Source organism: Ambystoma mexicanum, chromosome 10 (assembly GCF_040938575.1).
Source record: "Ambystoma mexicanum isolate Mex_15411 chromosome 10, UKY_AmexF1_1, whole genome shotgun sequence".
NCBI lineage: Eukaryota > Metazoa > Chordata > Amphibia > Caudata > Ambystomatidae > Ambystoma > Ambystoma mexicanum.
The window spans coordinates 1,374,953,715-1,374,980,439 of NC_090932.1; the positions used below are offsets into that span (position 1 = coordinate 1,374,953,715).

Genomic DNA, 26,725 nt, shown 5'->3' on the forward strand with positions numbered 1-26,725 from the left:
CTTTCCTTGAGGTGTTTTGGGTGGAAGCTGTTGAAATGTAACGTATTGTTGATGTCAGTGGTTTTCCTGGATATGCTGGCTAATAAGTCCCCTCCTGTAACCAGAACAACAAGGAAATGGATACTTGGTTCAGCTACTTCCAAAGTACATTTTATGTTGTTGTGACAGTCATTGAGTTCTGTTTTTGACCCTTTCCAAATTCCAAACACATCATCAATATATCTTTTCCAGAAAACAATTTTAGATGACCAGGCTTAAGTGTTTAGAATGTGTGTTTCTCAAAGTACAACATAAAAATGTCTGCATATGTCGGTGCCACTGAAGAGCCCATTGATGTTCCTGAAATTTGGAGATAGAATTTCCCATCAAACCTAAAATAGTTGTTGTACATGATTATATTAATAAGCTTGATGCAAAGAATATATTGATTATCATGCTCCAATAGGAACCATTCCAATGCCTTCGCCATGAGGGGTCGAAGTATAGAGACTATTGACGTCCAAAGAGAATAGTATGAGATCCCGGTCTGTGAGTTGTAATTCACCCAGTAATCTAAGGAAATGAGAGCTGTCCTTAAGGTAAGTTGTAGATTCCTGTACAAGTGGCTGTAAGGCTATGTCCGAGTAGTCTGCTAAAGGATCAAACACGTTTTCAGTGCCTGCCACAATGGGACGGAATGGGGGATTTGTCAGGTTTTTGTGCACTTTGGGAAGTGCGTAAAACACTGGGGTGATCGGGATGTTTTTGGATCAGGAAGTCAAGTGTGCGTGATGTAATCCATCCTGATTCATTGGCCTTAAGCATAGTTTTCTCTATTAGAGTTTTAATCTGGTTGGTTGGATCTTGGTTCAGTGTTAGATATGTTCTTGGGTCTTGTAATAGTCACAGGCCTCCCTGATGGTAATGTTGGAAGTCCATTATCACAAGGGCTCCCCCTTTATCTGCTGGCTTCATGACAATAGAGTCATCCTCTGCTAGTTCTTTAAGGAGTAGTACCCGATGCCTTCTAATATTGCCCTGATAGTGCGTATGGTAATTAATCTTTTTAAGGTCTGTGGTGGTTTATTAACTTGAACATGTCAATTATTGAGTTGTGAATTTGTGGGTGAAATGCACTTTTGGATTTCATCTCCTGAAAATCGCTGGATTTGAATATTGGCTGATCTTTGTCACCAGGGATGCCATAATATGAACTGATATCATACAACTTTTCAAAATCTATCCCCATAAAAACTGGTGATTTTATGACCCTGGAGATTATAAGGTACATTTGATTTACCAAATGTCACTATCAATTCACACGCTTGCGGTTGCACATGCAAATTTATGGAAACTATTTACTGAAAAAAAATGTTCTCCAATTTTAGAAATACCAACTGATGAAGACCGCTGATGAAGGGATTTATTCTCGAAACACCTTGGATCAACTAATTAAAAATATATTCAAAATTGTGTGTATATAGCTGTTTGAACGAAAATAATGTTCAAAACTGATATGCATCAATTATGTCTAAATCCTCTGTTGGCTCAACTCATAGCATAAAGTGGTTTTATAACTCACCTATTTGACCATTGAAAAGGTATATACACTTGTACAAGATATTCATCTAATGTTTGGCTACTTTGCTCTATGACAGTGTGCAGAGGACGGGAGTTCCCTATCCTTGGGAACTTTTTCTTGCTTTGTTTGTTGTTTAGCCCATGTGCCAGGGCTGATTTTTCTCCCCAACACCTCAAAATCTAGACAAAAGGATACACGATGTATGTCTTTACTATTTAGAAAATTGACTGTAAATATTTTCAACGAGTGCATTGTGTCGCATTTTGCATATAGAACATCTGTACATCAATTGTATGCAAGAACTTTCCTGCCCTTGTCTCTAGCTCATGAAAGAATGCAGGTGACTCAATCGATTTGTTAACATGACATTTTGAAATTAATTTGAGAGAAAAGCATGGGTAAGTTCTGAACACCACCTTGCCTTTATTGATTGTCAAAAAAGGTTCCTCTTCTCACAAAGCCTGAAGTTTGCTCACACTTCTTATTGAGATAATAGCTTTAAGGAAGGCCACCTTGTACGTCAGATGTAAGCATTTATGAATAGCTTTAAATCATGGAAGCATTAGCCTATGTATCACAGCATTCAAATTCCAGCTAGTAGCCATGTTAGCAATTGTTGGATATATCAGTTTGACTCCCTCCATGAAGGCTTTAACCATCGGGACTTTCCATCATGACACATTGTTCTATGATGTGGTGTATGCCCCCAATACTGCCAAGTGTACCCACGGTTTATAGCTGACCTGGGCAGAGAGGGATAACTTTCTTATGTAATCGGTGCCCAAGAGTTGTTAACACAACCATAGTGTTCAAAGACCACACAGAGAAATTCACAAGTCAAATCTGTGGAGTTTTTTAAGGAAGACACATCTCTTTGAGACCCTTGCCACTAACAATGTGCTCCCTTAAACTTCATCTTAAAAATTTGGTTCCATTACAAAATACTAAAAACCATAAAAAGAAGTAAGGGATGACTACTGTCAACCAATTTATCTAGCTTTGGGGGCTAGAAATACATTTCACAGTTTTTTATCACATAAAACATATCACATTTTAATATTTGTTTTCAGCATGGTCCCTATAATAGAGAAAACAAATTGCATATCTTTCTCTAGGTTTCAATACAATTATATCTCCTCAGCAGTTATTGAGCATCCACGTTTGTTAAAGAATCTGAAACAAGACACATTTTAAGGCTTGAAATTAAATGAATATATTTACATTCAAAGGTTGCTGTTTTGTAAATTGATTTTATTCATGGCATCAGAATGGTATACTGTTTAATGAACTGATTGTGTACATGTATGGATACACGTGAAGAAAATCTGTTTCATGCCCATTTTAGTGGAGATTGGCTAAGAGGAACTCAACGCATATGGTAGGGCCTAAACCTGACAATTCTTTGGCGAGAAGATGAGATTTGAAATAGAGAACATGAGAGAGCGGGAGACAGAGCAAGAATTTGAAAGAAAGTCATGCATATGGCGGCAGCTGCAAACAATGTTTGATTTTGATCACTATTCTATTCATTTTCATACAACCTTCAAACAACCTTCTAACAACTCAAACAGCATTCTCCAGATTTGACACAATTCACACACATGCCCGAATTTGGTGAAAATAAATTGGGTTCTTTGAACTCACTTGGTGCAATGTCATAAACCTATTTATGCAGCTGCTAGATAGGAACCATGTGCATTTGAATAATTCTCAATCAGGACCTTAAAATCCCTGCAGACAAAACACCCTCTGCATACACGGGCGAGGGGGGACACATAGGGGAAGATGGCATCCCTATTATCAGATTCGTTATTCCCATATATGCAGGATTGAACAGAGTTAAATATCTGACAGGCCCACAGAGAGGGTCCTACAGGAGGTTATAGAGATAAAATCAACAAGGGGTCTTACAGTAGGTTACTGAGATAACATCAACAAGCTTACTGCCTTAATTTTTCTTTTGTTACAATCCATAAGGTTCCCTAAACCATAGGATTGGTCAAAGAACACAAGAAACCTTATCTGAGATGGACATACACTTAAGGATTAACCTCCATCTTCCAAATGCATGTGCATTACAAGTAGGGGTGTACCGAAATTTTGGTTTTCGAGTAAGTATTCGGACAAATGCATGCTGACAAAAGCTCTTTGCTATGGCTGAATAGTATCTTGGTATTCGGCTCCTGACGAATACTTTGTCTTTTCATTAGAAGTCAATGTACAACTCAGATTGCAAAGAATTAAATATTGTCTGACAGCATTCCTGATTAAATATCAGACTGAAGAGCATAGATTTGTGAGTACTGGAGAAGAGGAGTGGTGAAGATGTCTGAAAGGTGAGCATGGTTTCTTCCTATGGCAAATGCCTAAGGAAAAAATAAAATTCCCATTTGGTGGAAACCAGTAGGGCTGAGGTAGTCAGTTATGTGTCAGGAAGCGAGACATGCACCTGTGTAAGAGACCTCTAGGAGGTACTTTGTGTTAGGAAATCTCTCCAGTTTCCCTGTGTGCCAATCTGCCAGAGGCAGTATAACAGAGATAGGTGTGAGGACTCTGACTTTATGGAATATAGTCAGAGTGATATACTCTGCTGATAAACTTCGCAGTAGGTATGTTTGGAAATCAGAAGACTTCCCAAGCTGTCTCTTCTAGAGCAATGGGCCGGAGACAAGTTAGTGAGACGTCAGGCAATGCAAGATGTGGCCAATATTTCCTAATGCATATCCGCATCTTGGGAGAACTTGCTGATTGGGAAACCTCAAGAAAAACATGAATGGTTAATCTGCACCAACAGAAATGGTTTGAGAGATGAGTGTGCTTTTCTTTGTGGAAAGAGAGATATAGGGAGCACAATATCTAATGATGTTGTGTGGAAGTGGCTGAAGATTGAGAAACCTAGAAAAAGCCATACAGCCTTGCATCCTCTTATGTGGATGGAAGAAGGTGGTGTCAGTGGAGCTGGATTGAGATTTGGTGGAAATGAGTTACTACTGAATTGGCCAGTGACTGCTTAGAGTATGTAAGATTTGGGCAGAATGAGTAACATGTCAGGCTATAGCATGCATGATTACCACTGATCCAATTGTATCAGACTCTCTGTAAGAGTCCTTTTCTTTTGTTTAACTTATGAAGGGGGCAGGAATAGTTGGGACGTTGGTTCCATGCACCTCATATGTACCCTTGACCCGTGTTGTGCACAAGCAGAAAGAAACCATATATACATTTCTATGTGAGCTGCAAGGAAGGTTTAAAACTCACTTTTTGTCTAAGCTACTTTGCAAGTCTCAAGCAATTGCACTGTGTGTGATTTGACATGGCAATTGCACATTGCAATATCCATTTTGTTGATTGCAAGACAGCACTTTACATTTGTGAAGCCTGCCACTTGGAGTAGATCTTGTTTTACATATGGTCCGTACATTTGGTCCCAGTGTTTTTATGAATCTACTCTCGTCTGGTTTGTATGCTTTAAATAAGGAAAACTTGATTAAAATGAAGAGAACAAATGAAACCTAAAAACACATTTGAAAATGATTGTGGAAATGTCACGTTGACCAGTTCTTTTGGTTCTCTCCAATCTAACTGTAATGTTACTTGAGATGAACTCCTTCGGAGTGGCTTGACTTGGTATTTTGTTTATTTCAGACCTTTGGAATAATGTTACATTCTGCATTCCAGAATTGGTGCTAGAATAATGTCTTGGAATTAGAAGAGGATCAATGAGCTTGCCGAAATAAAATCAAAAAGTATACTCTAATCTTAATAGGTTTTACTAGTTCATTACCCATCTGCAAGAAACCCTAATGGCAATTGACAAAGCAAGTATGCTAAATCTTAGTGGATGGTTGAGGAAATAATCGAAAAGGTGGAATTACAATACTAATTCACATACTACAAACCATGTATAATTCTGCAAAGACTAAGGGTGGATAGGTATGTGCCAAATTTAAAATAGAGGGTAACGTGTACTATTTGTCACGTCTGGTTATCCACAGGGACATAGGGGCCTGGTGATGGATCATAGTTTAAAAGAAAGGGGTTGTTATACCAGTCATATAAATAAAATCTTTATAACTAACCCTCACGAAAAAAGTATTCATACTTTATATGTGCATACACATTCATCTACATACAGTACATGTATCAAAACTGCAGGAAATTAATTGACTTACCAAAGTCAGCCTGAGATCCTGGATACAATATCCTGAAAACATAGTCTGTCGCTTCATCATCCTCCTTATCTGAGGTTGACTCAGAAGATCCCTGGGGACTTCTTTTTCTCAGCTTTGGAAAAACTTTGCCCTAGAAATTATTTGAAATACCAAATATAAAAACGCATGTAAAAGTCATCAGATCCAAAATCATGCTTTACCTATCTATATAATAAACAAAAGGGCAGACCGTGGATATGAAATACAACAGCATATTACCAATGACAAACTGTCAAACTACTGTAAATTGTGCTTTACATTTCAAAATGCAGCAATGGAATTACATATTACTACTTGTGCCTTATCTATTACCATTACAGTATTTAGGTGGTTGTGAAAACATATTGAAAACCATTCTATGGATTACAGATGTATTCCAGAAAGAAACATCAGTGAAAATGATTGGTTACATCATAGTTTTCCAATTTGGCATCAATGGCTCATCTCAATAGAAAAGTTCCAATTAAAATCAAAATGTCCTAGATAGCGCACAATCTAGATAATTTATATTTAAGAATATAGTTTCTGGTCTCTTTTTCCATGTCAGACCTGCTTCACTATGAATGAACTCCATCTAGAAAATCAGTATGATACATTTAGTGTGTTACATTAATAATGGACTTGCTGACAATAATGGTGCTGCTGACAGTACATCTTGACCGTCTAAGCTTGATGTAACACCGCACAGACCACCCATGTTGATTGTGGCTCACTTCACCCTCACAAAGCCTTATGAGCACCTGAGCACTTGCCAACCAATCACTGTTTAGCCTGCACCACCACCCCTCAGCTGGTTTGCAGCTCCTGCATCTCATAGCCCCAATGATGGCTGCTGCTCTGCACAGCCCGACACTCATGTACATCCTATGACCTAAAGTAAAATTCCACCAGCTTCGACATTTGCGCTTTAGCGCACAAACCTTCATTTTATTTTATGTTTTGCGCGTGCATCTTCACACTCTTTCGTGTCCCATTCATAACTCCTCAAGGGTCTAATCAAACCACTATCTATCAAGCTTTATTAGTGTATATATAAGGGTGTTTTGTGTTATTACATAAACAGTTACATTTAGAACACAAGCAGATGAGTGCTTAATGCACATTCTATCTGCATTATTTGCATACTCTCTTCACCTCGTCTAGTTGGTTCAATGGTACATTCTTCCAAGGTATTTCCATATTTCAACTCAATGCTGCTAACAATAAAGGGCAGCATGCGTTCATTACGAATATGGATTGCTCTCGCTTCACACTCCCTAAGCACCAGAAACAGAACGAAAATATAACAATTACAAGAGTAGAAATCAATGAGAAATATGATCCAATTATTAGGGCCAACCAACTTCACCCACTCGGTCATGTGACAGTTTACATCCAACATTGTGCATATTTTAAGTGTTCTCCTAGCTAGTTCAAAATCTTTCTTTTTCATGGTATTTTGTTTCTCTGATATATAGAAATGCAATTGTTTTTTGACATCAGTTAATTCACAGATGTCTAAACACAGGCGGGGTGTCCTACCCTTAATTTCCATTGTTTGTTTTCCATTTAGACAAACAAAATCTAGTTTTAGTCATATATTGTACATATTAGCAACTGCTTAATTGTACCGTGCGTATCATTTTCACAATCAAAGAGCAAACACACAGTTACAACATTCAAAATCATACAGAATTTATCAATTTGCTGTTCTTTTTTTACTTTGTTTTTTCTCCTAGGTCATTTTTTTTCATTTTCTTAATATTTTTCAAATCAATAGATTTCTGCAATACATTATTATAATATTTCTTTTTAGACTTGAGTCTTTTCAACCAGATTTATAGACTTGTTAGTGAGAAGTGGTATTTGTGTTGCACCTTCACCTCCAGTGACCTGTGAGTGTAAACAGTTAAGCATAATCCAATAAGAATCACAATTAAGTAATCTATACAGCAATAGTTGCAATGCCAGGCACAAAAGAAAAGGGTGGCCTAATGCTAGGTTTACGTCTGGAATTCAATCAACAATTCTAGTAAGGGGGGCAGTCTATGTACAGACAGTGTTAGGTCCCTGGACGTTTCGGCACACTAACAAGTCTATGAATCTGGTTGAAAAGACTCAAGTCTAAAAAGAAACATTATAATAATGTATTGCAGGTACAATTAAGCAGTTGCTAATATGTACAATATATAACTAAAACTAGATTTTGTTTGTCTAAATGGAATACAAACAATGAAAATTAAGGGTAGGACTCCCCCCATGTGTGTTTATTTCTAGTAAGCCCATAGTCCTATCCCTTTCTAGGGCTGTCCCTTCTGTTTTAATTCACAGATTTCTTGCAATAGATTTCTCAAATTCTCAAAATGGTATGGGACCATATTTATTCAATCATCACTCATTTTATAACGTTATTGAACATTGTATCAGAACATTGTGGGACAATTGATGGCATGTCGTTAAATCAGTATGGTAAACTTAAATCATGTTCAAGATTACCTTTAGGTTGCACACAGCTATCATACGAGTGCCATTCAGCATCAAATCTCTCCAAGGGCCTTCCCAGCATATCCTTTGTGACACAGTTATTATATTGACCTATTCTATACATTGGACTTACAGTGGTGTTGTAGGCCATAAAGTAAATTCAACAACTAGGCCAATACACAGGTCTGGCTTCATTTCAGGCATGTTCAGTACATAGTGATTTTCCTCTAACAGGATTGGTATTTAACAGATGTCTTGGTGGACACTCCAATCCCAGTCAGAGCCTGACCAGATTCAGGTTGTTAGTGGGGGCCCATATATCTTTAATGGGCCCATATGTGCTCTCCAAACACAATTTATCTTCAACAATACACTGCCAACTGGTATACTTCTATGGTCGACACCATGGTCACAGCTGGTTTGGGACCCCTGCATCTTCCTTCAGTGTGTCAGGACAAGTCTGATGGATGACGTCATACCAAATGGATCTTAGTTGATCGTTCAGGTAATATTGTACACCCAGTGATTTTGAAAACAAGACTATCATCTTGAACACCCCCAGAATTGCATCTGTCTGTGTGGGCTAGGATCCAGTTACTAAACTTAATAGTTTCCGGAACATGTCCAACTTCTCCTGTTTCCTCTTTCTCTATGCCATGCAGAGGTCACTGAAATTAGGTCGTCCCGACCCAGCCTTAAAGATACCCCTGATTTTGTCTCTTACTCAACAGCATGTTCTTCTGTTGGGTCAATCTGATTGTTGAACCTGTTGAGTAACTGGGAAAATGAGAACTCACTTGGACGCTTAGATGGGCAGAATTAAATGTATTGTGCCAAACATGGCATTTAAAATAGTCACCTTTTCTGGACCTGTTCCGTTGGGCACATTTTCAATGCTATGGCATTTGTTTATTTATTTATTTATTTATTTATTTATTTATTTATTTATAGAGCGCTTTATGGATGCGATACATGTCCACAATATAGTCTGTTGCTTTAGAAACACAGAACAATATTTTCTGTATGTCCATACAAATCAGGGTTTTCTTAAAAAGCATCTTATGCTGACAGTCTCATTTTTTCTTGTGAAGGTTTCTCATTGTGTAACTGCCTATGTTTGTCTATATAGAAATTATAACACTGTTTTACTGTTGTTTGGCTTCCGTGAGCAGACAAACCGATTGCAGACACTACTGCTGTATCTATCCTATCAGTTAGTGTCCAATCAAAGTACATGTCCCCTCTTAATTTATCGTTCAACCATACCAGCTCTCTGATGATTGTCCTTGTTCCATTTGATTTCCTTTGTATGATCCTGCTGTGTACCTGTTCACGTATATCCATCTGGCCTAATGTCTGACAGTGTTTCTGCTTGGCATGTCACTGCGTGGATCCAGGTGGGTACATCCAGACAGCAGATGGCAGTCCTTGTCATCAGTAAAATCTGAAAGGCGCCCATCCAGCGCTAGTCTAGGCAGCTCTTCCTTTATGCGTCTTAACAATAGCACTGGTTGGAAATGATGGTAGGGTGTAGTTTCACCCTTCTGTAAAGCTCATTGCGCCTGCTGATAGACAACATAAACAGTTTTCACTAAGACTTTGCATAATTGCAGAACCACGTCATCCGCTGACTGCATTGCCCCCATTCAAAGGCACCTGTGGATTTTCCAGTAATCTCATCGGTCTACCAGTATCACATAGGCACTTGAACTTGTTTATCTACTGGTACCTTCCTTATTATACATAAAAGCTAGTGGAAGTGTGCCGGGCCACTTAAAGCCAGTTTTCGGACATATCTTTGATATTATCCCTTTGATTATCCCATTTTGGTGTTCTATCAACCCCACTGATTGTGTGCGGTACAGAGAGTGGGGCATTTGTTGTATATTCAGTATCTTACATAGCTCCAGGATTAGTTTTTCAATAAAGTGGGTCACTCTATCACTGATGATAATCACGGATACCTCAAACCTAGAATTTAATCTTGAATTGATGCCTTCAAAACAGCTGCCTTACGAGTGTGATACACCTCCACCCACTGAGGGAATATATGCACCTAGGTGTTAAGAAGCCAATGTTTGTTGTCTGTGTGTTTGGGGCTGAGAGGCTGTCCATTGCTTCTCTTAGGACAGTAGTATTTACATTGCAAGCTTTCAGTCAGGTTTCCTTCCTGATTCCTCAGTGTTGTGAGGTAGCCTTGCAGTGACTTTAATTGCTACAAAGAACAAGCAAATCAGCTTATTTTCATCAATGTCATGACATAACATATTTACTTTATCAACTCTGTCCATCACCCTCCCTTACCTTTTTTTACCAGCAACATTCACTTCTCGCGTGTCCTAGTGTTCAGGAATTTATCTGAGGTACCATAAAAAGACACTGAAGGTGTTTTAAGCATACATACTTAACAGGATTGCCAGAGCACACTCTCAAGTCCCTCAAACACCCAGCATTACTTGATTATTGTTTTATAATATTCCAAAACAGCCTTGGCATTCCAGTGCTAAAATTAGCTCAACAAATACCATTCTGTGTCAACTCTCCCAAGACAATATCCATATATGATGCATGAACATGCATCCATACTAATACAAGAATGCAGCCCCCCTAACTCCCTTTCTGTGTCTGCAAAGTCCTTTCCTGCTTTCTCTCACTCTTACTTCGCCCTTGCTCATAATAGTCTTCCCAGTAGACTACGGCCTGGTGATGCTGGGTGAGTGCATAATACGCCTTGGTCAAGTCTTTCAAACTAGTACAGTGGTGATTTGGTACAGTTCAAAAGCAGAGTAATATACCATAACATACAAGTATCTGGACAGTGTTTTGCCAGACTGTACAGTTGCGCCTATTAACTACATAGTCCCTCTTCTCCACATTAATCATACCCACCTATTTGTTTTCATATCTGCCAGAGTACCTGGAGACCATACAAATTGGTTAAAATCCTAATAACGTGGCATACATTTTGCGCTTTCCTAAAATACTCACAACAAGGGACTAATGACTTAAATGTGCTGATATATTTGCTACACAGAGATTGCTTAAACGCTTCACTTATACCTTCCTCTGGTCATTCAGGAGTCCCATTTGTTGTACAAACTCTCCATTCTGCCACAAAGTTGCCCTTTCGCAATATTTGGTTGTAATATATAATTGCCTATAAATACTACTCATACTCACATTTCCAAGCTTTCTTAATCCATACATAGACCACTAACACAAGAATAACATTAACGTTGCGTTTAAGCTGCGCATGTAAGACAGTAGCCATTTCAGGCCCTACCGCTTCTGTCTGTGGCTTAAGGTGGGAAGGTAATAAAGCATTGATTAGATTACCCAGTGGTTTAAAATAAAGATGAATCCACACAGGGACATTACAGTCCTAATCCATATTGACCTTAAAGGTTATGGTGAATACCACTTAACTCACACGTAGGAACTTAATCCTCTTCCCCTCCTTTTCTTCTTTCCTCAGGTTTTCTCCATGCATTAATTTATGCACGCCAAACTCTTGGCACAGACATATCTGTCAGCTGGTTTGGCAAACCAGTTATCTCCCCCCAGACACACATACAGGGTAATTCATAGAAATTCGCACAAAAGTGGCACACGCGGCTGGCGCACAGCGTGCCCGTGCGAATGTCTGCGCCAGCCGCGTGCGCTAAAATCGATTTCCGCGCACAGCGTATTCATGGATTTTCGCATCCAAAACCAGCCGTGGCGCAGCGTGGCGCAGCGACCCTGCAGCAGCGCCAGTTACGCCCCCAAGAATGCCCTCGCGCAAGGAAAAGCCTTCAAAATCCCCAAATAAGCGCAAAGGGCTGCCCTAACCCTGGACCAGTTCACAGGGCTGGCAAACAGCAAACGCCAAGCGGGGAACGTGGATTTCAGTGGTTCGCGGGAAGTTCCACATGCGATTGTCCTGTGTACGTGTGCATCAGGGATGCGTGGGAAGTAACACACGCAAAAGCAGCAGGGTATGTGTATTTCAGGGGTGCGCGGGAAGTATCACACGCAAAAGCAGCAGGGTACGTGTATTTCAGGGGTGCGCGGGAAGTATCACACGCAAAAGCAGCAGGGTACGTGTATCTCAGGGGTGCGCGGGAAGTATCACACGCGATTCCATCAGGGTACGTGTATTCCAGGGGTGCGCGGGAAGTATCACACGCAAAAACAGCAGGGTACGTGTTTTTCAGGGGTGCGCGGGAAGTATCACACGCAAAAGCAGCAGGGTACGTGTATCTCGGGTGCGCGGGAAGTATCACACGCGATTCCATCAGGGTACGTGTATGTCATGATGCCTACCCCCGGAGCACCAGGTCAGGCCCAGCACCCCCGGGAGCAGGCATCACGCCCCCGGGTAAAAGCCCAGCGGCCCTTTATAGGGGCTCTTTGGACTCTGTCCTGGCGCCGTTGGTGCCAGGCTCATGTTGGACATCAGTCCTGGCGCCATAGGCGCCAGGCTCATAAGGGGAAGTGTTTGGTGCACTTACCTGAAGCAGACCATGCTGCACACTCACCTGATGCAGACCATGCTGCATGAAGAACCAAGCCAAATGAGGCTTAGGAGGGACTATTTTTCTGAAGGAACTATTTTGTTACTTGGGTGGGGCTGTGGAAGAATACTCACCTGGAACTTCTTCCAAAGCTATTTAAGCCACGCCCGGACAGCCACACATGCTTCGCGTTATTCTGCATCCCAGCAGCTGAACGCTCACCGTGTCTGCTCCTGCACCTGCACTCCAGCCACGCCCGCCTCGAACCTGGAACACCTGTAAGGGAATAAGAGAAGAGAAAGGTGAAAACCAAGAACTTATTCAACCTTCTTACCTACATCCGAAATCTTCACGCCAGCATCCCTGAAGGAAGACTTCCATTTAAAAGTACCGCGTTGCTCGCTGCAGCGCCGCGCTTCACTCACCTGTTCCCGAGACGCCGCCCGTCTCCATCGCGGCTCTCAGCACTAGTCGCCACATCTCTGCACCTAGGGGAGAGAAGAAGAGACAAAAGGTGAGCAAGGGAACACAAGAGGAAAGCCAAATTTTCAGCCATATTACTTACCGGCTTTTCTTGGTGAACCATTCCACATCTCGGGTCGGCGCCGCATCTTTGGCAGGTACCGCACCCCGGCCCCTATGGGGAAAGGACAAAAGACATTACTGGGGAATTATAAAGACATTTAGAGGGGTCGCCCCCATCACTAACTCACCTGATTTACCACCGGCAATTTAACCCCTCAACGCATCGCCTTTGTTCTGCACCTGAAATAAAGGACAGAAAAAACAACATAAAAGGAGGCTCACACTTGAACTTTTGCATCTTCATACTTACGGCGTATCGCTCAGAAAAGTCAAGTGGATGTTTCAGCGCCATTCTGAAAACCAGTGAAGTAACTGGACGAACGCGCGCCCCTGCACCAGAAGCAGGATGGAGAGTTCATCCTTCCAAACCATAAGGTGAGCTTAAACCGGGGGTTTTGGAGGAAGTCAGAGAAGAACGAAGGGGGAAAGGGGGGAGCAAGCACACTATTCAGCAGACAGTTAATCCCCTTTCTCATCTGCAGAAGGATATTCCTACGGGCCAGACAAGCAAGATTTGGGGGTCCTGCTCAATCGGTGGTCCGAATTCTGCGCATCACGCTTGAAGAGGCCACAGCAACCCAGACCAGCGCCTCCGTGGGAGCCAGGTGAGCGTTACAGTGTATTCCAGGGGTGCGCGGGAAGTATCACACTCAAAAACAGCAGGGCACGTGTATTCCAGGGGTGCACGGGAAGTATCACACGCAAAAGCAGCAGGGTACGTGTATTTCAGGGGTGCGCGGGAAGTATCACACGCAAAAGCAGCAGGGTACGTGTATTTCAGGGGTGCGCGGGAAGTATCACACACAAAAGCAGCAGGGTACGTGTATCTCAGGGGTGCGCGGGAAGTATCACACGCGATTCCATCAGGGTACGTGTATTCCAGGGGTGCGCGGGAAGTATCACACGCAAAAACAGCAGGGTACGTGTATTTCAGGGGTGCGCGGGAAGTATCACACGCAAAAGCAGCAGGGTACGTGTATCTCAGGGGTGCGCGGGAAGTATCACATGCGATTCCATCAGGGTACGTGGATTCCAGGGGTGCGCGGGAAGAATCACACGCAAAAACAGCAGGGTACGTGTATTCCAGGGGTGCACGGGAAGTATCACACGCAAAAGCAGCAGGGTACGTGTATTTCAGGGGTGCGCGGGAAGTATCACACACAAAAGCAGCAGGGTACGTGTATCTCAGGGGTGCGTGGGAAGTATCACACGCGATTCCATCAGGGTACGTGTATTCCAGGGGTGCGCGGGAAGTATCACACGCAAAAACAGCAGGGTACGTGTATTTCAGGGGTGCGCGGGAAGTATCACACGCAAAAGCAGCAGGGTACGTGTATCTCAGGGGTGCGCGGGAAGTATCACATGCGATTCCATCAGGGTACGTGGATTCCAGGGGTGCGCGGGAAGTATCACACGCAAAAACAGCAGGGTACGTGTATTCCAGGGGTGCACGGGAAGTATCACACGCAAAAACAGCAGGGTACGTGTATTTCAGGGGTGCGCGGGAAGTATCACACGCAAAAGCAGCAGGGTACGTGTATCTCGGGTGCGCAGGAAGTATCATATGCGATTCCATCAGAGTACGTGTATGTCATGATGCCTACCCCCGGAGCACCAGGCCAGGCCCAGCACCCCCGGGAGCAGGCATCACGCCCCCGGGTAAAAGCCCAGCGGCCCTTTATAGGGGCTCTTTGGACTCTGTCCTGGCGCCGTTGGTGCCAGGCTCATGTTGGACATCAGTCCTGGCGCCATAGGCGCCAGGCTCATAAGGGGAAGTGTTTGGTGCACTTACCTGAAGCAGACCATGCTGCCCACTCACCTGATGCAGTCCATGCTGCATGAAGAACCAAGCCAAATGAGGCTTAGGAGGGACTATTTTTCTGAAGGAACTATTTTGTTACTTGGGTGGGGCTGTGGAAGAATACTCACCAGGAACTTCTTCCAAAGCTATTTAAGCCACGCCCGGACAGCCACACATGCTTCGCGTTGTTCTGCATCCCAGCAGCTGAACGCTCACCGTGTCTGCTCCTGCACCTGGAGTCCAGCCACGCCCGCCTCGAACCTGGAACACCTGTAAGGGAATAAGAGAAGAGAAAGGTGAAAACCAAGAACTTATTCAACCTTCTTACCTGCATCCGAAATCTTCACGCCAGCATCCCTGTAGGAAGACTTCCATTTAAAAGTACCGCGTTGCTCGCTGCAGCGCCGCGCTTCACTCACCTGTTCCCGAGACGCCGCCCGTCTCCATCGCGGCTCTCAGCACTAGTCGCCACATCTCTGCACCTAGGGGAGAGAAGAAGAGACAAAAGGTGAGCAAGGGAACACAAGAGGAAAGCCGAATTTTCAGCCATATTACTTACCGGCTTTTCTTGGTGAACCATTCCACATCTCGGGTCGGCGCCGCATCTTTGGCAGGTACCGCACCCCGGCCCCTATGGGGAAAGGACAAAAGACATTACTGGGGAATTATAAAGACATTTAGAGGGGTCGCCCCCATCACTAACTCACCTGATTTACCACCGGCAATTTAACCCCTCAACGCATCGCCTTTGTTCTGCACCTGAAATAAAGGACAGAAAAAAACAACATAAAAGGAGGCTCACACTTGAACTTTTGCATCTTCATACTTACGGCGTATCGCTCAGAAAAGTCAAGTGGATGTTTCAGCGCCATTCTGAAAACCAGTGAAGTAACTGGACAAACGCGCGCCCCTGCACCAGAAGCAGGATGGAGAGTTCATCCTTCCAAACCATAAGGTGAGCTTAAACCGGGGGTTTTGGAGGAAGTAAGAGAAGAACGAAGGGGGAAAGGGGGGAGCAAGCACACTATTCAGCAGACAGTTAATCCCCTTTCTCATCTGCAGAAGGATATTCCTACGGGCCAGACAAGCAAGATTTGGGGGTCCTGCTCAATCGGTGGTCCGAATTCTGCGCATCACGCTTGAAGAGGCCACAGCAACCCAGACCAGACCAGCGCCTCCGTGGGAGCCAGGTGAGCGTTACAGTGTATTCCAGGGGTGCGCGGGAAGTATCACACTCAAAAACAGCAGGGTACGTGTATTCCAGGGGTGCACGGGAAGTATCACACGCAAAAGCAGCAGGGTACGTGTATTTCAGGGGTGCGCGGGAAGTATCACACGCAAAAGCAGCAGGGTACGTGTATTTCAGGGGTGCGCGGGAAGTATCACACACAAAAGCAGCAGGGTACGTGTATCTCAGGGGTGCGCGGGAAGTATCACACGCGATTCCACCAAGGTACGTGTATTCCAGGGGTGCGCGGGAAGTATCACACGCAAAAACAGCAGGGTACGTGTATTTCAGGGGTGCGCGGGAAGTATCACACGCAAAAGCAGCAGGGTACGTGTATCTCAGGGGTGCGCGGGAAGTATCACATGCGATTCCATCAGGGTACGTGGATTCCAGGGGTGCGCGGGAAGTATCACACGCAAAAACAGCAGGGTACGTGTATTCCAGGGGTGCACAGGAAGTATCACACGCAAAAACAGCAGGGTACATGTATTTCAGGGGTGCGCGGGAAGTATCACACGCAAAATCAGTAGGGTACGTGTATTTCAGGGGTGCGCGGGAAGTATCACACGCGATTCCATCAGGGTACGTGTGGGTCCTCCCAGGTGTTCCCTCTACACCCTCCACGGCCCCTGCAGGTGGCCCACACCACAGGGGCCTACCCTGCACATGTCCTGCAGGCACCCCATCCACCATGGCCATGCCCCCCAGCCAACCCACATGTCACCTTGCACTACTGCCCACCAACGCATGTCCCCCTGCACCCCCAGCCACCAGGGGCAGCCTCCACCAGGCCCCCACCCATGTCTCCCATCACCCCCACCCCCCAGGAGCAGCCTCCACCAGGCCCCCACTCATGTCTCCCATCACCCCCACCCCCAGCCACCAGGGGCAGCCTCCACCAGGCCCCCACTCATGTCCAACTCATGTCTCCCTGCACCCCACCCCCCAGCCACCAGGGGCAGCCTCCACCAGGCCCCCACCCATGTCTCCCATCACCCCCACCCCCAGCCATCAGGGGCAGCCTCCACCAGGCCCCCACTCATGTCCAACTCATGTCTCCCTGCACCCCCACCCCCCAGCCACCAGGGGCAGCCTCCACCAGGCCCCCACTCATGTCTCCCATCACCCCACCCCCCAGCCACCAGGGGCAGCCTCCACCAGGCCCCCACTCATGTCCAACTCATGTCTCCCTGCACCCCCACCCCCCAGCCAGCAGGGGCAGCCTCCACCAGGCCCCCACCCATGTCTCCCATCACCCCCACCCCCCCAGCCACCAGGGGCAGCCTCCACCAGGCCCCCACTCATGTCTCCCATCACCCCCACCCCCCAGCAGTGCAGGGGCAGCCTCCACCAGGCCCCCACTCATGTCTCCCACCACCCCCACGCCCCAGCCACCAGGGGCAGCATCCACCAGGCCACCACCCATGTCTACCACCACCCCCAGCAGTGCAGGGGCAGCCTCCACCAGGCCCCCACTCATGTCCCCTATCACCCCCACCCCCAGCCACCATGGGCAGCCTCCACCAGGCCCCCACTCATGTCCCCTATCACCCCCACCCCCCAGCCACCAGGGGCAGCCTCCACCAGGCCCCCACTCATGTCCCCTATCACCCCCACCCCCCAGCAGTGCAGGGGCAGCCTCCACCAGGCCCCCACTCATGTCCCCTATCACCCCCACCCCCCAGCAGTGCAGGGGCAGCCTCCACCAGGCCCCCATTCATGTCTCCCACCACCCCCACCTCCCAGCAGTGCAGGGGCAGCCTCCACCAGGCCCCCACACATGTCTCCCACCACCCCCACCCCCCAGCAGTGCGGGGGCAGCCTCCACCAGGCCCCCACTCATGTCTCCCTGCACTCCCACCCCCCAGCCACCAGGGGCAGCCTCCACCAGGCCCCCTCCCATGTCTACCACCACCCCCAACCCACAGCAGTGCAGGGGCAGCCTCCACCAGGCCCCCACTCATGTGTCCCACCATCCCCACCCCCCAGCAGTGCAGGGGCAGCCTCCACCAGGCCCCCACTCATGTCTCCCTGCACCCCCACCCCCAGCCACCAGGGGCAGCCTCCACCAGGCCCCCACCCATGTCTACCACCACCCCCACCCCACAGCAGTGCAGGGGCAGCCTCCACCAGGCCCCCACTCATGTCTCCCACCACCCCCACCCCCCAGCCACCAGGGCAGCCTCCACCAGGCCCCCACTCATGTCCCCTAACACCCCCACCCCCCAGCCACCAGGGGCAGCCTCCACCAGGCCCCCACTCATGTCCCCTATCACCCCCAACCCCCAGCAGTGCAGGGGCAGCCTCCACCAGGCCCCCACTCATGTCTCCCACCACCCCACCCCCAGTCACCAGGGGCAGCCTCCACCAGGCCCCCACTCATGTCCCCTATCACCCCCACCCCCCAGCAGTGCAGGGGCAGCCTCCACCAGGCCCCCACTCTGGTCTCCCACCACCCCCACCCCCCCAGCAGTGCAGGGGCAGCCTCCAACAGGCCCCCACTCATGTCTCCCTGCATCCCCACCCCCCAGCCACCAGGGGCAGCCTCCACCAGGCCCCCACCCATGTCTACCACCACCCCCACGCCCCAGCAGTGGAGGGGCAGCCTCCACCAGGCCCCCACTCATGTCCCCTATCACCCCCACCCCCCAGCCACCAGGGGCAGCCTCCACCAGGCCCCCACTCATGCCCCCTATCACCCCCACCCCCCAGCAGTGCAGGGGCAGCCTCCACCAGGCCCCCACTCATGTCTCCCACCACCCCCACCCCCAGCAGTGCAGGGGCAGCCTCCACCAGGCCCCCACTCATGTCTCCCTGCACCCCCACCCCCCAGCCACCAGGGGCAGCCTCCACCAGGCCCCCACCCATGTCTACCACCACCCCCACCCCCAGCAGTGCAGGGGCAGCCTCCACCAGGCCCCCACTCATGTCTCCCACCACCCCCCAGCCACCAGGGGCAGCCTCCACCAGGCCCCCACTCATGTCCCCTATCAGCCCCACCCCCCAGCCACCAGGGGCAGCCTCCACCAGGCCCCCACTCATGTCCCCTATCACCCCCACCCCCCAGCCACCAGGGGCAGCCTCCACCAGGCCCCCACCCATGTCTACCACCACCCCCACCCCCCAGCAGTGCAGGGGCAGCCTCCACCAGGCCCCCACTCATGTCTCCCACCACCCCCACCCCCAGCAGTGCAGGGGCAGCCTCCACCAGGCCCCCACTCATGTCCCCTATCACCCCCACCCCCCAGCAGTGCAGGGGCAGCCTCCACCAGGCCCCCACTCATATCCCCCAGCCAACATGTCACCACAATGTAGATCCCTGGCCCTTATGGTCAGCCTCCAAATGCCAAACACCCACCCGAGTATTGCATCCACCCACTTAGAAATGGCAAAAACATGATAGAAGCCCAATTGCAAGTTTGGAAATGAACACATGTCCCTCACATACACCCAATGGGTGTCAGTGAATGTCAAAACCCATATCATGATATGCATGAAACCAATGAGATGATACTACACATGAAACTTTGAAGAAAAAATATGTATTAAAAGCAACATAAATTGAATCAAAAATAAACAAACAATAATAGAAATTAAAAAAAAAACCAGCAGGTCCGTGAAATAATGCAAAACCACAAATCATAATGCAAAGGAAAGGTGTCCAAAGTCACAGTCCACAAAAGTAAATCCAATGGAAAATTAAAATCGAAAACCATTGCTCCATGGCGAAATCATAATAAAAATTGAAAATCCAAAAGTCAACTATGTACAGATAAACAATCCAGGGTCCATGATCCCAACCGAAGAAATGAAACCTATCTAATAACACTACCTAACAAAAATAACTAAATACAAAAATGTGGCCCATTGTCCAAAAGGTCCAAAAAAAATGCTAAACCAAAGGAAACCTAACACTAACTATAGAACTATTTACAAGGGCAGCGGGCTAGTCCGACGGCTCACTTTGGGATGTTCCGGGCCAGGGCATCATCAAACTCAAGTTCAATGTCCCGGAGGCGCTCCTCCTCCATGGCCCCGAGGGTCCGCAGGGCCATCCACATGTTCCCCCCAAACTCCCTGCGGATTGCCTCGAGGCACTCGGCACGCCTCAGGGCCCTCCGCATGGAGTTCTCCGCCCTGACCATCGTGAGCTGTGCCTCTTCCGCCCGCTGCCGCTCCGCATCTATGGCGTGGCCCAACCGCTGCCACACGGAAGACACTTCCCATCCTGGGTCCTCCTGCCCTCCGGCCGATGCCTGCCCCTCCGATGTGGAAGGCCCCGAGCCATCATGGCTCCCACCACGTTGCTGCTGCTGCTGCTGCGCCTCTGCCCATGCACTGCCTCCTGCTGCCTGCACATCCTCCGCTGGCTGGGGTGCAGTCGTTGATGTGGCCACCCCTGCTGGACGTCCGACTCCCGACTGCGGCAGGGATGCCTCCTCCACCAGTCTGGCCGCACTGTCAGAGGCAGCTCCACAGGGCACCCAGGTGACTGATGGGTGGGAAGATGGCACGGAGGACGACTGGCGCATAGGGGGTTCAGTTGAGGTGGGGGTCGTAGCAAGCCCCATCAAACGGAGGAATCCGGCCTGGGTGACCTGTCCCAGTAGGCCGACGCGGTCAACGAGCCATTCGAGATGACGTGCAGTCTCCTCATGAAAAGACTGCAGGTCACCTTGCATGGCCCGTTGACGCAACGCCACACCAGTCAGGACAGGCTCAACCCGGACCCGGATAGCCACGTCCGCAGGCAGAGGAAGGCCAGTTGTCGTGAGCTCATCCCCTGCCTGAAAACGGCTCTGGACGTAGGCATCCCTGCTGGTGCAAGATGATGCAGTGACAGGATCAGGGACAGGATTGCACACAGGCACCTCCGCGGCGACCTGTGCTGCCTCCTGTCCCTGGTCCTGCACTGCACCACTAGTACCAGTGGAATCCCCACCTCCAGACCCCGTCTCTGTTGCTTGCACGGCCTCCTCCTCCACCAAACCCCCCACCAACCTGGATGACTCCGTGCCATCTTCCCACGTTGGGCCCTGTGGGGTCCCAGCTGCCCCTTCTGCTGCCGAGGAGTCCAACTCCGATCTCCGCCTCTTGGACCTCCCCCTGGCAGCTGCGGCCTGGGACGCGGCACCGGACTCCTCACTCCCCGACGAGATCACAACCTGGGAGGGGAGCCGGGCCTTGCGTCTCCGGCTGGCAGTGCGATCCCCGCCGCTGTGCTCCACAGCACCTTCTCCGCCCTCTTCATCAGTTGACGCTGCAGACAGGGAGGAATAAAACACAGGCATCAGGGCACTGTACAATGGACACATACACACATGACAGTTGCACATGAGTGGCGTTGGCAAACCTCAGACATGGCATCACAATCGGCAACACACATGTAATTTCAACTGCACACATGAGCCATACCACAGCCACATCGCAACTGCCAGCACCATCCATACACATACAACAGCATGAGCAGGCAAAGGTGAGCCAGACATCACATGCAACACAGGGAGTGCACTACACATGCACACACACCACCACACTTGCATGCATGTGTACACCTCAGCCAACTGTCGCAGTGTTCCGATGGGCATCCATGTCACATCTGCCAATCAGGCTTCCACATCCCGCTGTCGCATGCATCCATGTTGCATCACTGTTGCACCCTTGTCAAATACACACGCATGCACATGTACACAGTGCTGATACATGCAGCTGAAAACAACATACATGCGTGACATCACGAACATGCCCACTTACATACACATTCATCCAAACATGTGTGCCCACACAACTGCATTTGGCATGCAAGCCTACACACACAAGCACCATCCATGTCTCACACATGACAGCCCTCGCATGTGTTAGCCTCACGGTCCTGTACACTCCCACCCATACTCGGCCCCATACAAACAGATGTGCAACCGGCACACTACTGGCACATCACCACACGCACAGCCTACAATCATGATGCATGTACACTTACCGCTCGACTCCAGACAGGTCTGCCTCTCAAGGACCTGGACGTGGAGCGCTAGGGATATGCGTTCCAGGACTCTCATCTGATCTTCCGACAAGTGGCCCCGGCGCCCCTTAGGTTCCGCTGCCTTCAAGAGGCGCCGGGCCTTGTTCAGGGTCCTGGACCTGAAGTCCTCCCAGCGCTTCTTGACATGTTGGAAGTCGCGGACTGCCACCCCCTCCGCGTTGATGGCAGTCACGATGTCCGTCCAGATCCGAGTCCGTCCTTCCTTGTCGGCGCGCACACTTCCGTAGAGGGCATCATACTGCCCCAGGACTTGCTCCACCAGGACACCAACTTCCCTGGCACTGAAGCTGGTGCCCCTCTGCCTCTCTGGCCGGAGGTTGTCAGTGGTGCCAGATGTTGCAGTGCCCGACATGACAACCCCAGAGGCAGGAGTGGGTGGGCAACTGGGTCCTGGGGCTGGGCTGTGGAGCGATGGAATCCCAGTCGGGAGTCTTCGGTTCCAGCAGGGGTGGTCACAGCAACAGCACCCCTGGCTGATGTGCAGGCAGCAAATGGCAGGGCACGTGGGCAGCAGGCAGTCAGGCAGCAGTAGATGGCAGGTGGGAGCGTGCTCGGGGATCTGGGGGGCAGTAATTCGGCCTTGTGGGCAGGAGTGTGGTCTTCCGTGTGCTTACGCATGGCCAGCTTGATACGGAGTGATTTGGCACGTGAAAATCCTGCACGTCTGCGTGTAAATCGAGGAAAGGCCCTTAGCGCGTATGCACGTCAGCACGCATATGCGATTTCATTGGACCAAAGGCCCTTAGCGCGTAAGCGCGTCTGTGACGTGACGCGCGCGGGTGTTTCCCTCATTACACGTGATGACAGAGCACACGTGGATTTCCACCAATCGCGTGTGAAACTTCCTGCGCACCCAAGAAATACACGTACCCAGGCCAATCGCATGTACGCTCACTTCCCTCCTATTACACGCGATGACACTCGGACGTGCAGTTTTACCACGTGTGCTCGCATATGCGATTTCATTGGCCCAAAGGCCACCATGCGCAGCTGTGACGTCACGTGCATGGCCGTAGAGAATGGCGCGTGTAAAAAAAAAGAGATACACGTCCGAGTATCAAAGCGCGTAATTGGTGGAAATGGCCTCATCGCGTATGCGCGTCTGTGACGGGTGTATAAAAGGTACGTGTAGAACGCCATTTCCTTGTATGTGATTTTCGTGGAGAGCGAGTGGGTGAAATCTGTACTTCTTGTCGGTTCACACGCGATTTACTTCACAGCGTTTCCAGTTCGTACTCCCTGTTACCTCTGACAGCTTTTTATCTTTTCCTCTTTTTCCTGGGCCTGTTTCCTCAAACAGCGTTCCCTTCTACTGTTGTCCTGTCTCCTCAGACAGCGTACAATTCTTCTTTTGGCTGGGGTGTTGCCAACGCGCACATGCACATATTTTTGACGCTTTTGTTCCTGGCAGACGGTGAGTCGCGCAAGTATTTAACATCTGTGCTTGCCCCGTGTGTCGCGTACCCCTTCAGAGGTCATTCTAGGCTGCGTGTGACACGCATACGTTCATTCTTGTGTTTCTGGGTGCCACAGCGTAGTGCAGGTTTATTTTTCCACGCACGTGGTCTAGGAGGGGTTGCGTGCACCTAACTTCCCTTTTTTGGGGTGCCTGTGCGTTGCGTGACCCGTCATCTTTCCCCAGGGGTGACATACAGCCTTGCTAGAGCACTAGGGTACGATTACCATCTGGTACCCAACCCCCAATTGCCCAGGACAATAGTTCACATCGACTCCCATACGCACAATAACATCAGTGCCATGGCTGGGAGGCGACCAAGCCGTAAGGGTGGCAAAGGTGGCCGAGCCCCAAGTGGTGGCCGTGGTGGATCCGGTAGGGGACGTGGCCGTGACTTGCAGGGTGCCCCTAGCCCCCCATGTGTGGAGGAGCAGTCAGGGACACCCATGCCCCCCCCCCCCTGGTTGAGGTTAACGTGGCTGACACCATCCATGCTCAGCCCTTGTTGGACCAGCCCACTGTGGAACCAGACCTGGCACAGGGTGACTCCATGGCTGACTTCCAGGTCAGCAGGTCTAGGCCACGTGCGCCGGTGAACATTGGTGTCATCAGGCCACGTGGATCAGGGGCAGCTCGGTCATCTGCTGCCCCCACCTCTCGCACACCCAGCCAGGACAGTGTCGGTCCAAGTCCATCATGCTGACATTCCCCCTGACACCATCACACTTGAGCTAATGCCTGCACCAACTCCCATGCTGAGTGTGCAATCCCACGCTCCTGCCCCTAGTGGCCAGAGCGGCATAGGACACTCAGGATCCCCACCACCTTCCAAGCGGAAGAGGAAGAGTGCTCGTCCAGTAGAGGCTGATGCCCCAGACACGGCTACACAGTCCGGCCCGTCAAGGAAGCCCAGCTTCAATGAGGCCGAACTGAATGCACTTATATGTGTCTGCACATGACCGCGAAATGGTGATTGTTGCAGGATCCAAGACCACATCTGGACAACGTCAGGCACACTGGCAGACCATTGCGGACATCATAAGTGGCCTTGGAATCGTGAGGCGCACAGCTAATGAATGCTACAAGCGCTGGAATGACCTGAAGCGCAGGGCAAAGAATAAGCTGGCCTCAAGTTATGCCGCAACTCTAGTGACTGGAGGTGGGTCTCCATCAGACGACATAGAACTCACTCCACATAAGCAGGTTGCTGGGACCTACGTCACGAAGGAACAGATCCAAGGCGTGGGAGAACTGGCAGATTACGAGGCATTGTCCGGTGAGTGCACATGCATGTGTGTGTCATCCATGTGCATGGTGTGTGTGGGAGGGCTTCTGTTTGGGTGCCAGGTGAGGGTGTGTGTGCCTGAGTGGTTTGGGTCACCCATGTGCCTCTTCCTATACATTCTTGGCACCAGCATTTGGGTATAGCAGCATCCCTTCTGCCAACATTAGACATCCAGCCCAACACCACGCCAGTTGCCCTTGGAGTGTCATCTTGACACAACATTGTTGCTTATTTACCTGTGTTTATTCAGGCAGATTGTTTTCATACCAGCACTTTTACTCGGGATTTCTCAGTCCTATTGTCACATGTCTGACATGGCTATGGTACAGTGGACTAGCTTAGTTTCCTGGACATGATTAGTTTAGGTGTCGATTTAGTTTAGACATGTCCCTGTGCTATAGGACCATTTTGGACTGGCATCTGCAGGTTAAACATTTGAACCATTTCAATGAAAAAATCAATTACATGAGCAAACTGGACTGAATGAACAATTGGTGACCTCCTCTCCCTCTTCACTTCATGGCTAGGGTACATGCCATCTGTGTGATGGCATGTGTATTTGACCTGCCAATCACTGGCCAATGTGTGATGCCACTGCTAGGCAGCATGCAGCAAATGTGTTCATCTTCCATCTTGGTGTCATCAATGTGTGCCATCTGCCTCCCCTTCACACGCAGTGACGGTGCATGCATGGGAGGGTTTTAGTCATGTGGGACATGTGCCAATCAAGTACTGTTTCTGTAGCCTTTCAGCCCTAATTGTGTGCCATAGTGCTAATGCCTGTTTCCATTTGTTTTCTTTTATGTCTTTGCAGTGGATGACGCACTTGATACTGCTGGGGTTGTGGAGATGGTGCAGATCCAGGAGAGGTCTGAGGGCCGACCGACCACCAGTGAGGGACGTGGTGTGGTGGTGGGTGAGATCCCACAACTGCTGCAGGTCATGCTCTGAAGGGGTGTCTCTGGCTGCACCTCCCCCGAGCTGTATTCAGGTGTCGATTCGGATGATGAGACCTATGTGCCGTTGCAGGTGAGTGTTCCTGGGAGGGATTCTGTTCTGTCCGACCCACCTGTACCAGGGTTAGAACCCTCAATGGGGATGTCAGTGTTGGCAGGTACGCCTTTGGTGGTTACGGATGCAGGGTCACACTCCGCGACATCTGATCCTGTTCCTGGGCCAGCGAATCAGAGGGGGGAATGCAGTCCTGCAGCCTCAGGCAGTGTCGGCACAGCAAGGCGCAGTTCGCCTTGCCCCAGACAGGTGTGGTGCCCGCCGACGTGGTGGCCGTCCGCCACCTGGCAATACCGCATGGAAGCAATCCATATACGGTATGGCAACCCAACAGGCAGCATCATCAGAGATGATGGCTCAGGCCATGGATAGGGTGACCACTTCCATTGTCTCCCCCGAAAGGCTGATGGAGCGACTACAGCAGGCAGCCGACTCCATCTGCCAGTCACACAGGGAGGACATGTTGGCATCCGACAGGGACAGGCGGGCGGCACTGGCGACTCTGCAGGAAGCCATTTCCATAGAGTCCCAGGGCCACAGGGAAGCCCTGAGGGTGGAACTCCTTCACCTCAGGATGACTCTTGTTGA

General features: G+C 49.0%; 1 protein-coding gene across 2 annotated transcripts in view; it reads right to left on the reverse strand.

The window, feature by feature from the left end:
• SGSM1 (small G protein signaling modulator 1) overlaps positions 1 to 26,725 on the reverse strand; it is a 1,887,833-nt gene that overhangs the window by 741,960 nt on the left and 1,119,148 nt on the right. For both annotated transcript variants that reach the window (XM_069619387.1, XM_069619388.1), the window contains exon 12: positions 5,734 to 5,863. In XM_069619387.1, the coding sequence (XP_069475488.1) occupies positions 5,734 to 5,863 (130 nt within the window). The remainder of the gene's footprint in view (positions 1 to 5,733; positions 5,864 to 26,725) is intronic.